This window comes from Phyllostomus hastatus, unplaced genomic scaffold (assembly GCF_019186645.2).
Source record: "Phyllostomus hastatus isolate PE091 unplaced genomic scaffold, TTU_PhHast_1.1 phas_scaffold_78, whole genome shotgun sequence".
NCBI lineage: Eukaryota > Metazoa > Chordata > Mammalia > Chiroptera > Phyllostomidae > Phyllostomus > Phyllostomus hastatus.
Window position 1 is genome coordinate 6,968,086 of NW_025334041.1, and position 15,961 is coordinate 6,984,046.

The 15,961-nt window shown below is 49.1% G+C and overlaps 1 protein-coding gene across 3 annotated transcripts in view; it reads left to right on the top strand.

Moving 5' to 3' along the window:
• The window catches only part of DPY19L1 (dpy-19 like C-mannosyltransferase 1), a 66,087-nt gene that overhangs the window by 8,404 nt on the left and 41,722 nt on the right, over positions 1-15,961 (top strand). For all 3 annotated transcript variants that reach the window (XM_045827941.1, XM_045827942.1, XM_045827940.1), the window contains exons 2-6: positions 5,715-5,739; positions 6,358-6,445; positions 8,560-8,697; positions 11,164-11,284; positions 11,863-11,956. In XM_045827941.1, the coding sequence (XP_045683897.1) occupies positions 5,715-5,739; positions 6,358-6,445; positions 8,560-8,697; positions 11,164-11,284; positions 11,863-11,956 (466 nt within the window). The remainder of the gene's footprint in view (positions 1-5,714; positions 5,740-6,357; positions 6,446-8,559; positions 8,698-11,163; positions 11,285-11,862; positions 11,957-15,961) is intronic.

Genomic DNA, 15,961 nt, shown 5'->3' on the forward strand with positions numbered 1-15,961 from the left:
TAAAACCTACCTGGAAGATTTTGTCTGCGAGGGCACAGATGCTGGCTAGTGTTTCCTCAGTGTTGGTCTTGGTTCCTGGGAGAATGTGTGGCGCACCTAGTAGGCATTCAGATACTTGTTGACTTTGAAGCGCTTGTAACTCACGCGCAAATCTCGGTGCCGGAAAGGCAGGAGGCACCGAGCTCGTGGTCTATGGGACTGTTTTCTCTCCCGGACGGGCTCCTAGAGTGTCTTTTCTCTCCGGAGTGTGCTGCGCAGAAACTGGGCTGTGTCTCGTTCTAGGTTCCATGGACTAGAAATATTTCTTCATGATGCTAACTTTATTGCTCTATAGATATTTGCCTGTATGTAATGGGACTGCTTTGGGTAGTTCAGAATGATTAGGAGTAGTTTAGGTGTTTAGCTGTTTATTTAATTGAGTACATTCTGTAATTTCTCTTACGTGACGATAGTCACTTAACAATTCACTGCAGTGAGGTGGCCGGTCCAGGGACAAGAGATGTGGCCGCCGTGATGAATTCAGCCGTGCTCACACGCTCAGCCTCCAGGCGCTTGCCTTCCAGCCGGGGAAGCTGTCGTGGGCGGGACTCGCTGGTCAGGGACTCACTGGTCAGGGACTTGCTGGTCAGGGGCCGTGGTAAAGGCATTGCAGCCGGGGTGGAGGATGAGCACCACAAAATTCCGCGGTTGCGTCCCTTTGGCTTTTTCGGGCAGTTGCACAGGCATAGCATCGGGAAGGCACTGGGTATTTTAGGGGGCCGTGGCCCAGTGCAGCCTGCACGATGGCCATGCGGCGGGGATGGACTGGAAACAGGCCATCTTGTGTGTGGGGCCTGCGGCGGGAGCCCTGGGAGGCCGAGGGGCAGGTCAAACGAGGGGGGGTGTTGCTGGGTCTGTCCGTGCAGACGCTGCCGCGTTCTCCATAGTGAGTCGGCGTGGGGCAGCTGTGCTCTCCATCGCTGACTCCGGCCTGTGGAGAGAAGCGTCCCCCTCCGGAAGGACCCCCGGGACACTGAGAAGCTTGGGACACTGAGAGCTCGCCGCGGTCCACTTGAAAGCCTTGCCTAGCAGATTTAAGGGACGTCCACAACCTCTCTGTCATTTTGTCACTTGAGGGTTAGGGAGGCTAAAACTCTTTCTTTAAGCATGGATTAACCTCGATCTAGAAATAAGTTGTGTTTTTAAAATTTGCAAGTCATTTTGGACTTAGAATGCATTTCTCCGTGTAAATATTGTTACTAGGTGAGGTCACCAAGTGCCCACCCACGGGGAGGGAGGCAGCCCTGTCAGGGTGGCGGAGACAAGCGGCGGTTTGGGCTTAGGACCCCTGGGTCCCCAGAGTTCCTGCCCTCGAGCAGCCGTGTGCCTGGGAGGAGGCGCCTCTGGAGGCCGGCTTTCCTCGCTCCAGAGAGAGGCCCTGTGGACCTGCGCTGGGACGTTCAAGGCCAAGACGCAGCCAAGGAATCTCAAAAATGCAGATCGCAGGGTTCCACTTCCTGGTCATGCTGATGGGGCTGGGCAGGGCCCCGGGACTTCCCGCAGCTTTGAGAGGCAGGGTGCTGGGTGCTGGGTGCAGAGGAAATGGGGCTTGGGAGCCCTTGGGGATTGGTCAGAACAGTAGGGAAGAACCCCCTGTCCTGTGTCTTTCTCTGTTCCTGCCCCCCCTCACTGCTGCTGATATGGTGGCCGGGCAGTGGGGTGGGGCCCTGGACTTGCCTGGGCGGCGCTGTGGAAGGGCAGGAACAAAGGCCAGGACTGGCCTTGGGGGCTGCAGCTGTGAGGGGCTGGAAGGAGGCGTGTGGGGGAGCGGGAGCTGCTGCAGGACCTTGGGAACTGCGGCCACACAGCCGTTTCCCCCTCCGGGCACCCCAGCTCCAGGCACCCCAGCTCCGGGCACCCCAGCTCTGGGCCCCCAAGCGTGGGAACCAGGGCTCTAATTTACACTGAGTCGGTGGTGACTTTTTTTTGGGGGGGGGGAGGAAAAACAAACCATTACGTGCGTGTGTGTCTGTGCCCGTGTGTGTATCCATCTTCGGTGTGTTGTGTGGACACGAGTTAGGATTATTTCATTCCCCCTTAATTATATCAAGTCGTGCACATGAATTCAGCAAACCCTTGAGTCTGGCTGTGTGCTCGGCTGTGTGCTCGAGTAAAGGTCAGTGATCGTTTCCACCCTCAGGGAGTTATGCTCTGTTTTGTGTAAACAAGATTCTGATAACAGAAGAAGAAGAACTTGCAGTGAACAGGCCGCTCGAATCCCAGAACACTGAAAATGAGTATAAATTGACATTCAGTCCGGTACAGAGTCCCTTTCATCGAACGCGATAGAGCGCCCGGTTTGGTTTCCGAGCGCTGGAAGTCCGCGCTCCCAGCAAACCCGCGGAGCCTCCCGGAGCTCCGCCTGGGGCTGTGGTCTCCCGATGCTGACCGCAGAGCGGGCCTTCTTTCCCGAACACCTCTTTGTGATTGAATAAGTTTGGATTTTTTAAGGCTTAGTTTTAGGTTTTGCTTTAAAAAAAACTTGCTATATTTACTCGAATACCTCAGAGTGGAAAATATATGTGTTAAAATGGAAAAAAATGGACTGGCAGTTTTGTGGCACTCCCAAAAAAGTATAAACGGGCTTGATAATCCCTTGAGTAAATTGAGAGGAAACCAGTTTTAATCTGATTTGTAGTCATGAAGTCATGAGAAGTTCTTTGGGGGTGCCTTCAGAAATTTTTATCATTTCATGTGTTTATGCTTAAATCACATGCTCACAAGGCAGTAAGTATCTGCTTGTGCTTTCGTTTTCAAATGACATATACATATACTTTATTTCTATTTTGAATAAATTAAAGCATAGCTCTACATTTCTATATAAAAATAGCTTCTATAAAACGTACTGCCTATATGAACAGATAAATTGCAACATTTTTCCTTTTATCTTTAATATTAAAAGAAGGGAAGGGGAGTAAGGAGGTTTTAGCCTTGGTCTGACCACCTGTCCCCCAAAGGGCCAGGTCGTGGGTGGCTCTGCCGTGCCCCTCTCTCTGCCCCCACCCCCCATCCTGTCCCATGGTGTTTCCTGGGGCGGGCCTCTGGTATGTCGTGGGTCTGCGTTTTCCAGTGCGGACCCGCCACCTGGGACTCAGCTGTGAGGATGCGCTGAGTTTAGCTCACGTAGAGCACTGAAAGTTCCTGGCCTGTGATGAGAGCTCAGATGCTAGCTGCTGTGTGATTATCACTATTCAGTGGAAGTGAACAAAGGGTTTCAAACATTGGGCACATTATGAATGGACCCAGAGACTCGAAAGAGTGCCATTCAGATGCCCGGGATTGTCGGCCCTGGTGCCGCAGGAGCAGAGTGGAGGGGACCGAGGAAGGTGTCCAGGGCCGCCCCGTACCTCCCGTCCTCCCCCTGAGAAGTCCCGGTACTCTGAGGGAGTAGGGGGTGATGACCTTCAGACATCCTGTTTCTCACTCCAGAATTGTGAAGGTCAAAAGCCAGTCTAAAGGCATGGTGTGAAATGCATTGCTGTTCCAGCCAGCAGAAGACAGGATGCCTTCTTTCAGAGAATCACTGAGTATTTTAGAAGTTTATTATTGCCAGACGGGAAGAAGAAACTAACAGCAAATTCTAAAATAGGAGCAACATTATTATTTTTAAATAATATTGTTTAATATGGAGACTCGAGGATAAACCAGAAAAGACTGACAACTAATAGTTTAGTGAATAAGCCACAAATACATACATTACGAAATAAATACAATTGAAAAATACATTAACAATATCTGGTATGTATAATGAAAAATTGATTTCATGGATATTAGCAGAAAAAAAATGTTAAATTCCCAGGAAAATGTATCAAGAAGTATGAATTGACTCTGTATTAAAATATGTATTAACTCTACTGAAGGGATTTTTGTCAAGGCAATTGAAAAGCAAGATGAATACTTGCAGGTACATAGCATGTTTATGGACATGAATGTGCGGATTTGCATTGTAAACGTGAAGATTCCTCCCAAGTTAATTTATAGATGAAATCCCAGTTTTATTTATTTATTTATTTATTTTTAGAGAGGGAAGGGAAGAAGAAAGAGAGAGAAACATCAATGTGCAGTTGCTGGGGGTCGTGGCCTGCAACTCAGGCATGTACCCTGACTGGGAATCGAACCTGCGACACTTTGGTTCGCAGCCCACGCTCAATCCACTGAGCTACGCCAGCCAGGGCTGAAATCCCAGTCATCTTTTCAAAGGGATTACCAAAGGAAGACAAGTCCTTAGGATGATGGAGGGGGCATTTGCATGCCGTGAGGGAAGAGTGGTTTATTCAGAACAGTTGTTATTAGATCATTGAGAAAGTAAACCCCAGATTTTACCATGGTGGGGTGAAATCATTAACCAAAAGGAAAGTGGATGGCAGATTTGTCAACAAGAAAGAGAATCAATTTCCAAAGGTCAAAGTGGCATAAACAAATGTCAAATGACAAACCTAGTTAAATATTTGCAGTTTCAGCAATCTAGAGAGGAACTTTATTTTTTATAACCACTGATATCTCCCAGGTAAAATGTATTTTTTTTAAGCTAAACACTTCTTTAAGAATAGGCAAAAGATCTGAGCTGTTTGGTTTTATTTCTAAGAGTATTTTCATTGTTCAATTCTTTAGTAGTTATTTAATCAAAAGACTGCAGTAAGATTAACCTCGTGATATGAGAGAATTGAATGGTATTTTCTGGATTCATCTTAATATGTTCTTTGTATTTGGACAAAAAGCAGACTATTGATTGTGCTAAATATCAGGAATTCAGCCGAGTGAATTTTAAAGCTGTAACTGAATGATTCATGAATTGGGGGACATCCCGTCCAGCAAGCAGAAAGGAGCTCCCCTAGGCGGTAGGAAAGGGAAGGTTCTTAAAGGCAAAAAGGGGGAGTAAGATAGAGTGTGTTGTTTCAGCCCAGGTGGCCCCCCAAAGGGGAAGGGGAAGGGCCTTCCTGCGGCGGCCTCTCTAGTTCTGACCGGCGATTGATTCCGGGCTGGCGGGTGAAGGCTGCGTCATCCCCGGGCCGGCCGGCGCTGTCGCTGGGCTGGGCAGTAAGTACGTCTGGGTTTGCTGCCGTGAGGCTGAGCATGAGTGACTCCATGTTTGGTCTGCCGTCTGCTTCTTAACGGTTCTCACGGCCTCTCCCTTACCTTCTCTTCTTTCTCTCGCCATCTCTTCCTCCTCTATGTCGTTCATTTTAAATTTGTTCAAAAGAGCAAAAGTTTTCATAAAAATTCCAGTGTTGCAGCAGCACAGAAAAAGCGAGAGTTCACGGTTGTTCCATCCACCATCCACAGTCCTGTTGCCTGGAGTCAACGCATTTCTTGTTCCGAGTTGCCTCTCCCGGCTGGTTCTCCCCCTTGCACAGTCCTGTGTGTGGATGTGGTTGCCATCAGAAGGGGTTCGGACAAATAACAGGCCGTCGTGTATCTTGTCGAAAGAGCAAGTGAATGAAAATTGTAGACATGTGTATGCTTAGTTCCTGTATAACTCAGCCCGCTGATATTTCAGGCACAGCCCTGGGGCTGCTGTTGAAGGGAGAATGTTCTTCCCCCGCCCCCGAGCAGCTCGCCGTCTGCCGTCCTGAGCCTCTGCCGTCCTGAGCCGGGGGTACCTGCGGGAGGGCTTTCTGGGAGCTGGAAACTCGGCTCCCTGGCCCCGTAGTGATGCACCTTTCTTTCTCTTCCAGCCGCCTGTGCCGCCGTATTGCACTGGTAAGACCGTCTTTCTCTTGTGTTTTTTTTCTATGCAGGTGGTGATGGCTTGCCATCACTGTTGCCCATAGCTGTAAGGGACTAATTTCAGTGTGATAAGGATGAATACACGTTATCGCATGCCGCCCAGTAGTCTGAAAAAGTAGTTTAATTGAAAAATCAGGGTCAGAATAATGTAATTTTTTTAAATAAAGAGATTCATTATTGAAGAGGTTAGATTGGAGACTGTGCTTTGCTTAACATTAGTTTGGTGTTCGTGGTGAGAAGAAGATTAATTTTTTTAATCTTCCAGATAGAAATGTGAATTTCATTAATCAGACATTTCTGTAATGGTAACTCAGTGACATTTATAGTTTATAATTTCATTGGGCTTGGCTTAAAATACCCTGGTTCATTCGGATTTTGAAATCTAATTTGAATGGCCCTTTTAGTAGAAAGAAGTTTTAGGATAACTGTAGGACATGCCGAGCAGAGAAACAAGTAGGGGTGCCATTGTATTTGAGTCTTACCACAAAATTACCTTCAGATGATGAGGTGATTTTACTTTTGCATTTAGTGTTTCCCTCAGAAATGTTAGCATCCCCACGCCGTTGCTGCATTGCGGTTTTGTCTCCGCAGGAGCCACATAACCCACCTCTTCGAGAACGACCGCCACTTTTCCCACCTCTCGACCCTGGAGCGGGAGATGGCCTTTCGCACTGAAATGGTGAGTGAGTTTCCTGTGGTGTTTTACCGGGGCGTTTCAGGAGTTTAAAAATCTCAAGCTTTCTCTTATGGAAATTCTCGAAGATGTTCCAAAGTGGAAAGAGTAGACCCCTTCCGTCCGCGCATCCCCGGTGCCGGCCTCCGGGGACGCACCTGGCTCTCTCCACGGCACCCCTCCCCCCCCGGCCCCCGCACGCCCAGCTGTCCTCACGGGGGACCGCAGGCACGGCGTCATTCCACCTGGAAGGACTGTCCCGGGTCTCTTTGGAAGGACTTTTTTCGCTAACCAGGAACCCTTGTCACACTTGAAAACAATGAACAGCAACTGCTTAATAACATCAAGTGTCAATCACTCTTTAAATATCCTGATTGACTTTCTTTCTCTTTTTTTTTTTTTTTTACACTTGGTGTGCTGGTGTGTTTGAGTCAGGAGCCAGACACGGTTGATGCATTGCATTCAGTTGATGTATCTCTTATTTCTCTCTTAAGTCTTTCAATTTATACATTCCTCTTCCCATTTTTGTTTTGTTTTCCTTGCTATTTATGTTTTTGAAGAATCCTGGCCATTTTCCCATAGAATTACCCAAAATAATTCATGTTGTTATGTTCCACTGTCCCAAGTTTCCTGAAAATTGATAGGTAAGAGCCTATGCAGCTGAAGGTTTGATTTTGGGGGGGGGTTGCAGGAACACTTCATAAGTGATGCTCTGCATTTATGATACTGCACGCAGAGGCACCCCGTACCTGGCCGACTCACGTTCTGTGATGTTAGCACTGATCAGTGGCGTTAGTTACTGTCGTCAGCTGGCCATCAGCCTACGTCAGTTATTCTGTTGGGGTTGCCAAATGGTGATTACCTCTTCTATTACCTTTTCCGCACTATTAACTATAATTCTTCTGTAAAGAACTTTCCTACGATACTTACTTGGTTTCTTAGAGGTGTGCTTCACACGGGTAAGATGGGTTCATTCTTGCTTCTTCCTGGTTACCGCTTTTCCAAAAAGCGAGTCGGTCCCCTGCGTCTTCTCACGGTGGCCGGGGGAGTTCCTTCTGCAGGAGCGTCGTTACGATCCGATGGGTTTTCCCGTGTTCTGTGAGCTCACCTGCCGTCGGGTGGTGAAAGCCCTGGCGGGCGGTGGGCTCTGTGCGCCCTTAGCCGTGCTCGTGTTCTGTAGCTTCCCGACCTTCCGGGGCTCTGAGACGCCCGTCTCCGGACCTGGGGTCCTCCGGTTTTCCAGGAAGCCCCGTGCCGCGCTGGGGCGGGTGGTGTCTGGAGACCACAGTCTTGTTGCTGGAGGTGCTCGCCGCTCCTCGACCGGCTGTTTAGTGGACAGAATTAGGAAACCGAAAGGAACCTTATTAGTTCATCTTCGTATTTTTAAATTCAGAGTTAGGATTTCATGGGTTTTACTTATTTTACGTTAAATTTGTAACTTTCCTGTTACTCTGAGAATCTTGGGTTTGAAGTTACTTATGTTTGCCTTCCCAGCTGGCTTTAGGATATACAGTGGGGACGTGCAGTGAAATCATTGTATCTTATTAAAGTTATTGGGAATCCTATCCCAGCAAGGTTAATTTTTTTTCTAAAAAAATTTTTTTTTGATAGTTAAGGATTAAATTTTTTTTGTAATTAAAGAATATATTTACATTATTCCAAAAATTAAACCTACAAAACAAGGATTCAAATAAGCAGTTGGGGGAAACATTTTTGGCTAGGGAAGAATTTGTGGTTCAGGGTAAATTTAAGTTCTGTAGTAAATCATTCACCCTATTTCTAAGATAATCTTCTCTAATACTTACATTATATGGGTTATAGGGTTTTCTTAAATGCAGTATGCGGAGTTATTTTATTTTTTTAACGTGGAAACTATTTTTGAAGTTCTTTTGAGCCCGGTTGCTTCAGTAAAGACGAAGTTATACAAAAATATGTAGCTTTTTATTTTTGCAACCTAAAACTTTATCAGTGGTTAGAAATCTGTGGAATTGATTGTAGCTGTTAACTTGTGTGATTGCTTTGCTTTTTAAAACCAGTGTATTTTAGCTTTTATTTAAAGCCAATGAGACGTGTAGTAGTTACGTACTTTTCATTATAACTGTGACATGCGCTTACCCCAGGGATTATATTACTCCTACTTCAAGACGATTGTGGAGGCGCCCTCCTTCTTGAATGGAGTGTGGACGATTATGAATGACAAGCTGACCGAGTACCCGCTTGTCATTAACACGTTAAAAAGGTTCAATCTCTACCCTGAGGTAAGTTACTTCTCCACTCGTGATTCTCTTACTTTAGAAAAAACTGTTACTTGTATTAATGGCTAATTCTAAATCTAAGGCATGATTCAATACATTAAATTTTACTTCATTTTTAAAAAGAAAATGTATCTTTCCTTGGAAAGGAGTATGAAAAAAATCATCGGCTTTGCAGGGCTCGGCGGGGGCGGGGGGCAGTGAGATCTGGTGGAGGCCGTGTGGCCTGCGCTGGTGCCGTCCGGGCTCCATGTGACACACCTGAGAGCCTTCTCCAGGGCCCTGCTGAGCTGCACCCTCCTCAGTGCCACCCTGGGTGGGGCGGGCGGTTCTCCGGTTACGCACACACTCCCGTGCGCCCCTTCTTGGTGAGATCCTGCGCTGGACGGCCTGGGCTGGACGCCACGGGCCGGACGCCACGGACACTGCGCAGGGGCGCAGGCCCTGGCTGGGCAGCAGCGCTGCGGGGCTCTCGGTCATTCCCGGGGAGCGAGGGCTGGGCCCCCAGGTCAGCGAGTCAGCCCCACTGATAGATGAGGCGACAGAGACCAGGGAACGGCCCCCGCAGTTCCGTGCTCCCCTGCTCCCTGGCAGTGCGTTCTGTGACCACGCGAGCACCAGCAGTCGGGCGGCAGGAGAAAGATGGCATCGCGCGGCCTGTTTTCTCTCCGTAAGCGCCTTTGTCTTTCAGACCGTTTGTGACCATTTCCCTTTGTCGTCGTGGTCTTCCGCGGTTTCCCTTTAATGGCTGTGTGCACAGTGCACCATTGTGTGTCTGGTCCACTGTCGGTGAGAGATCTGCTAGTTTCCAGCCCTTCAAAGCCGGCGGACGCCGCTGTCGCCGTCTTTGAGCTGTCTTCCCGGCGCCTGCCTGTATTTTTCTGCGCCAGGGCTTTGCTGACGTGGTCGTGTGCTTTGATGGCCGTGCGCTCTGACGGCCGAGGCACCTCTCGCCGAAACGCACTCCAGATAGGTCGCACTGATGGAGACTCCCGTCAGCGGTGGTTTTGGAAATGCTTGTTTACCTGAACCCTTGCTAATTTGATTGATTCTTTGCTCTGCGTGTGTATGAATCCAGCGGAAAATGCATCTTCCCTTTCAAAAATGTGTTTTCACGCCCTTTGTCTTTTCCCATTGCAATCGCACGAGAGCTCGCTTGTTACGCGGGGGGTGTCGGTGCTGTGTTACGTGGGTAAAGCGTTTCTCCCGGCTTTTCGTTTGCCTTCCAGCTTTGCGCAGGACGCGTGTGTGTACTTCTTCTGTACGGAGCTGCCCTGTCCGAATCTTTTTAATGGACGATTTTTCTTTCACTCGTGTGTGTAAAATATCTTCGCTCTTTTTAATTGTGGTACTTACATTTTTACTATTTACCTCTTTAATTTAGCTGGGATTTGCTTTGCGATGGCGTGGGGTGGGAATCTCACATCCTTCACAGCGGTCCTCTGCGGAACCCGCCACCTCGCTGTGTGGTCCGCCCTCCCCCCTCGTGCGTCATGACACACAGCATTGTCGCACGTCGATGCTGCTTCTGTGTTCGGACTTCGTGTTTCGTGCGGCCGGGGTTGAGGTCGGGAAGCAGACTTTGAGACTGAGGTTTCCTGCAGGACGAGTAAGGGGGTGCCCTGGGATCTGGACTGAAGGGGGAAGAAGGAAGCAGGAGCGGGTGCTGTGACGCAGCCCCTGCAAAGGCCTCAGCCAGACCCCGCCCCCTCAGCTCTGCAGTGGGGAGGGCTCTGCAGAGTTGTCTGTCCTGGAGGCAAGGGCCCTGCCACTAGTCAGTCATTCAAAGGATGCCGTTGTCTGTGGGTGATGCTGAGCGAATTTACCCTTTCGCAGAGGGGGGCTCCTAGACAGGGTCTCACTGGAGGGCTGGCAGCCCCACCCCCCGGCTGTGGAGGCCTGGGGGGCCTCAGCCCTAAGGGGTGGGTGGCAGCCCACCGCCGCCACAGGGGTCCCGCAGGTCTGTTCGGCTGTTCTCGTGCCAGGATCGCACCGTTTCCCTCGTGAGTGACGCATTCGGTGTGGGTGGGGACCGTCCCTCCCCTCGTCTCCGTGTGGTGGTTCTTCCAGGTAGCAGTTCCGGGCGGGCACTTGGGATTGTGATTAGTGTTGTTTTATGTTTATGAATTAATTGGAGGGAGAATTCACATCTCGAAAAATCAGACCTATTCAGGAAGACATAGTACCTTTCTACTTGTTCACATCTTATTTTATGTTTCCTAGTCGAGGTTTATAGCTTTCGAGAGTGGAGATCTTACGTGCCCCGGTGAACTGTGCTGTTGTCCGTGGGTGAACGAATCGTGGGGCCTGGGTGGGGGGCTGCGAGGCCCACCCTCCCAGGGTTCCGAGGTGCCAAGTGATGCTACCGGAGGGGAGATTCTGTAAATTACCAAGTGTCTTAAAAATGTCCCAGTAAGGACACTGTTGAGGATCATGTCTTTTCTCCTGTTGTCTCTCTTTTTTAAAAATTAGGTAATCTTAGCCAGCTGGTACCGAGTTTACACCAAAATAATGGACTTGATCGGCGTGCAAACCAAGATCTGCTGGACGGTGACCAGAGGAGAAGGACTCAGCCCGATCGAAAGCTGCGAAGGCACGTGCCGCTCGTTCTGTGCACGAGGCCTCGTCCGTGGTGGGTGGGTGGGTGGGTGGGTGGCGGGCCCGCCTGGCCTCCCGGGGTCAGAGGCCGTGTCTCCACGCAGGTGGCTGGACGGCCGGAATAGCCCGGGGGCTGCCTCGCTCACCCTCTGTGCCCACAGGGCTGGGCTCCCTGGGACTGCCACCTGGGGCCCCTGCGTGTCCCCTTTCCATGCAGCGCAGGCGTGTGTCCCGCGTGTGTCTCAGGCCAGCCAGGCTTTCCCCGAGGCCTTTCAGCTCCCGTGGACACCGAGTGGCCTCTTACGACCCGGCCAGGGCAGTCACGGAGTGTGGCGTCTGCCCACCGTGGAAGTGGTCGCAGGCCCCGCCCGGCTCAGGACGGGGTGTGGGCCCCACGCGTGTGCTGCAGGGGCGCCTGTGAGTCTGCAGCCCCGCTGTGAGCCGCGCGCACTGCCACGGTCATCTGTGTGTTGTGGTCGTGTCCTGTGGGTGGGGACCGGGCAGCCATCTTCCAAGTGAGGGCCTTTTCACATAAAGTGGTTTTTAAAACATACATTGTGTTTATTTTTAAAGGATTGGGAGATCCGGCTTGCTTTTATGTTGCCGTCATTTTTATTTTAAATGGACTGATGATGGCCTTGTTCTTCATTTATGGCACATATTTAAGGTAAGACTGTTGGCTGAGAATATTTTTCTGTGTTTGAACTACTGTATGCTAGAGTAATATAAATAGTGGGATTATCATTAAAGTTTGGTTCAGTTTTATAACAGTGTCATTCCTAATCCATCTACTTGTAGATATAAAAGTACTCCCCATTTGGATGATTTCACCATTGTCATGGCCAGTAAAAGTGAGAATAATTTTAAAGGCTTAAGTAGAACATGGTGGGCATGTTTGATACATTTTAGGTAGTCCATAGGCATTTGAACATAAACAATATATATTACATAAAATATAAGGGAAAGGACCACTCATGATCAAATGGTGTTAATGGCTCTTTGCTAATATTAAAGTAAAAATATCTTTAAAATTTTTTTTAAGATTTCTTTTTTTTTTTTTTTTAATTTTTAGAGAGAGGGGAAGGGAGGAAGAAAGGGAGAGAAACATCAATATGTGGTTGCCTCTCAAGTGCCCCCTACTGGGGACTTGGCCTGCAACCCAGGCATGTGCCCTGACTGGGAATCGAACCAGCGACCCTTTGGTTCCCAGGCCCCCACTCAGTCCACTGAGCCACACCAGTCCGGGCTAAAATAAAAATATCTTTTATGCAGGTATTTACTATCTGACCCTATTTACTTTGTAATTAAGCAACATTCCTAAAACTAAAGATTAACAGATTTTCTAAGTGGTTTTCTATTTCTTTCTCTCTCTCTCTTCACAATTCTCCAAATTGTGTACTTGATGAAGTATTTTACCATGAGAGTATCCTTAGAATTTTTGTTTTACTGCTTACTGATTCTTTGTACGAGCATGGGTATGTATGTATGGTTTTCAGTTTGTGTTAATGAGTTTGAATCTGCTATTCCCCCATTCTCGTCTTTGCTTTGGAAGTGTGGCATTTTCATTTTAGTACCTATTGAGTTCTTAGCATCTGAGTAGATAGCTGTTCCTTCATAGATATTTATTAAATGAGGTAGCTATTAGATCAACTGAGAATATATTTGCATATAGATTGGATACTCTGATGCTAATATTTGTGACTTATTTCTGAGAAAGTTCTTTTCATTACTTAATTGGGGGAGACTGAAATGAAAATGCATGATTAAAAGATGTGAATGCCCTGGCTAGTGTGGCTCAGTAGATTGAGCACCGGCCTGCGAACCAGAGGGTCACAGGTTCAATCCCCAGTCAGGGCACAGGCCTGGATTATGGGGCCAGGTTCCCAGTGGCGGGGTACATGAGAGGCAACCACACACTGATGTTTCTCTCCCTGTCTTTCTTCCTCCTCTCCCCTCTCTCTAAAAATAAATACATCTTAAAAAAAGATGTGAAAGATTTTATGTTTGAAACAAGACAGCTTACCCAGAAGTGCGTGGTGACCGGGAGAGGAGGCTGGGCCGGGGAGAACAGGGCTGCCGTGCCCGGGGGCGCGAGGAGCAAAGGCACACAGACGGGGCATTTGTCCTGTGTGCCGAGCGTGCTCATCCGTCTCGCGGAGAGCTTCATTACGTGGGGGGATGAGGCGTTAAGTAAGAGAAGTTAAAATACGGGACACGACGTTACTGCTGAGTGGCTCGTCTGTTGTAGTGGCGCTACTTTTTTTCATGGCAAGAAGAATTTCTATGTGTTTATTAAAGTCATCATTCAGTATCATTTTCCGAGGCGCCTTTTACAACGGTCATTTCCAAGGCTGGAGGCGCAGGCCCTGCTGCGGAGTGTCCGCGCCTGTCTGGCTGGGCGGGGCCGCCAGCAGTGGGACTGCGGGGCCGGGGAGCGTGGTGGGAGCTCTGCATTGTGGGTGGAAGCTGTTAGCGCCGAGTTCTTCTGTAATTTGAATAAATGACGTGGGAAGGAAGAGTTACTGCCAGTTCTTTGGTTTGCCTTTGCCTTATAAAAATACATACACTGTGACAGAGGTCTTTCAGGGTCGTCACAGGGGGGTGAGACGTCTGTCAGGGTCAGTGCGATGGGAGTTACACACACATAGGAGAATTGTTAAGAGGTGATTAGGTAGGAAGGAGAAGACCTAAATGAGTTAGGAGTCTTCTGTGGGAGAATGGATAAGGCAACACTTGCAAGGAGATGGGAGAATGCTTGCCCTCAGAAAATACTGTTGAATAGAATGAAGTGAATAAATTATGGAAAAGGAAAACTTGGCTTATGGTCGCCCTATAGGAAAGGCACAGTAATAATAATATCTTATCTATGACATAAACTTTATGGGCATTTACCCTTGTAGCAGATATTTTTCCAAGGGACTCATCTGCCTTTCCTCTGCAGACTCCACCCTTTATTTAGAGCTGGTTGTTTATGGAAGAATCACATTACAGCACTTACTGTGTACCCAGCTCTAGTCTGAGCTCTTTACCATCATCCACTTATTTAACCCTTAGGGTCAGCCCTATGAGGTAGGTTCACCGTTTTACAGATGAGGAAACCGAGGCACCGGGGCGTGGAAGAACTCTCCTGAGGTCAGGCAGGTCTTGTGCGCTGGCCGCAGAGGTGGGGTTGGAGCGCAGGCTGCAGTGTGAGCACCTGCGGCCGCCGCCCTCTGCCGCCTCTGGGAGTGCGCTCGCACCTCTTCCCAGCAGTGGTTCGGCTGTCTGCAGCTCCAGCTACTGCGTATTTAAAGACACCGAATCGTGAAGAAAAAGCTGTTTATTCCATTTCCAAAGGCGGTAGTGTTTATATTTCATGGAAAAGTTTCATACAGGTATTTTGAGGAACAGGGTCCTCGCAAGGATCCAGACGTTCGTTACAGTTACACTCTTTTCCGGAGCAGCTCGCTTCCCAGCGACCCCGAGCTGGCCGGGGCTTGCTGCTCTTAGGCTGACCCGTCTGCGGGCGTCGTTTAGTTCAGTTTGCGGTGTCGGCATCTTCTGGCTCCCGTGTTGCCATTTACCGGGGTCCTGTCTGACTCCATTTCTGTTCTCATAATGCATTTAATGTGATGATCGTTCTAATAGTTGCCTCACCTGTGAACGCTCCTCAGAGTCATTTCCCTGCTGCTGTACAAGTTGGAACGAGAGGCAGCCCAGTGTGTGTCTCTGTTTGTGATCACACGTCTGTCCCCGGTTCGGCCTCCTCCGTGCTGAACTGCGCCCGATGTGGACGTTTTGAATGATTTGGCAGGTTTTCAGCCTTTTTCTTTGTTTTTGACAAATTTCTTGTCTAATAGTTCTTACACCCAAATTAATAAAGTACACTTTTATTTCAGTGAAGAAGAACATCTGTTTCTAATGCTACCTGAAATATTTTCATGATTTTTTTCCCCTCATAGCTCTCCGACAAATACCAGTAGGTCCCCAAATCAGCTCACTGAGTAACGTTCTTCCGATGACTGTGTCCTGCAGCTGGTGTGACCCTTACGAGGATGTTTTTAAATCAAGGGTCATCATTCTGTGTGCACGTGTGTGACTTTGGAATTATCTGGCTTTTTGTGGTGGAGCGAACCGGCGGTCCCTTGCCTCACATGTCCCCGTTGCCCGGCCGTCCCTTTGCCGAGAAAACTCGCTCCGAGGTCTCCGAAGCCGCGGAGCGTCTAACGTGTCAGCCAGTGGCCCAGGTGTACGTCGGTGTGACGATCTGCATGTGGCTCAGTGCTGAGTCAAGGGTAAATACACGCCCACCTGGTAGCCGCTCTTTCGTGTGGTTAATAATTGCCCAGTGTTTTGTTTTTCTTCGTTTTCTACATACCGGTTCACTCCAACTCTACAGTTGAACTGTAAAACACTTTGGCAAGTGTGTGAAACCCATCATGTCACCTCTTTCTTCCCCCTCAGCCCTGGGGCCTCCCTCCTGGGCCCCCTGTCCCCGGCTCCCACCCCAGGTTGGCCGGTGGGCCCCGCCGTGCTGGGACGTGTGGCCCCCCCATCTGGAGAGCTCCCCTCGCTTCCCTTCTGTGTCGGGGTCACCGCTGGCTGGTCCTATGTGGGCTTCTCCCTTGCTCACTCCTTCGTTTTGGAGGGTCCCATCCTCAGGCAGTGTCCAAGGAGGAGGACGTGGGAGGAG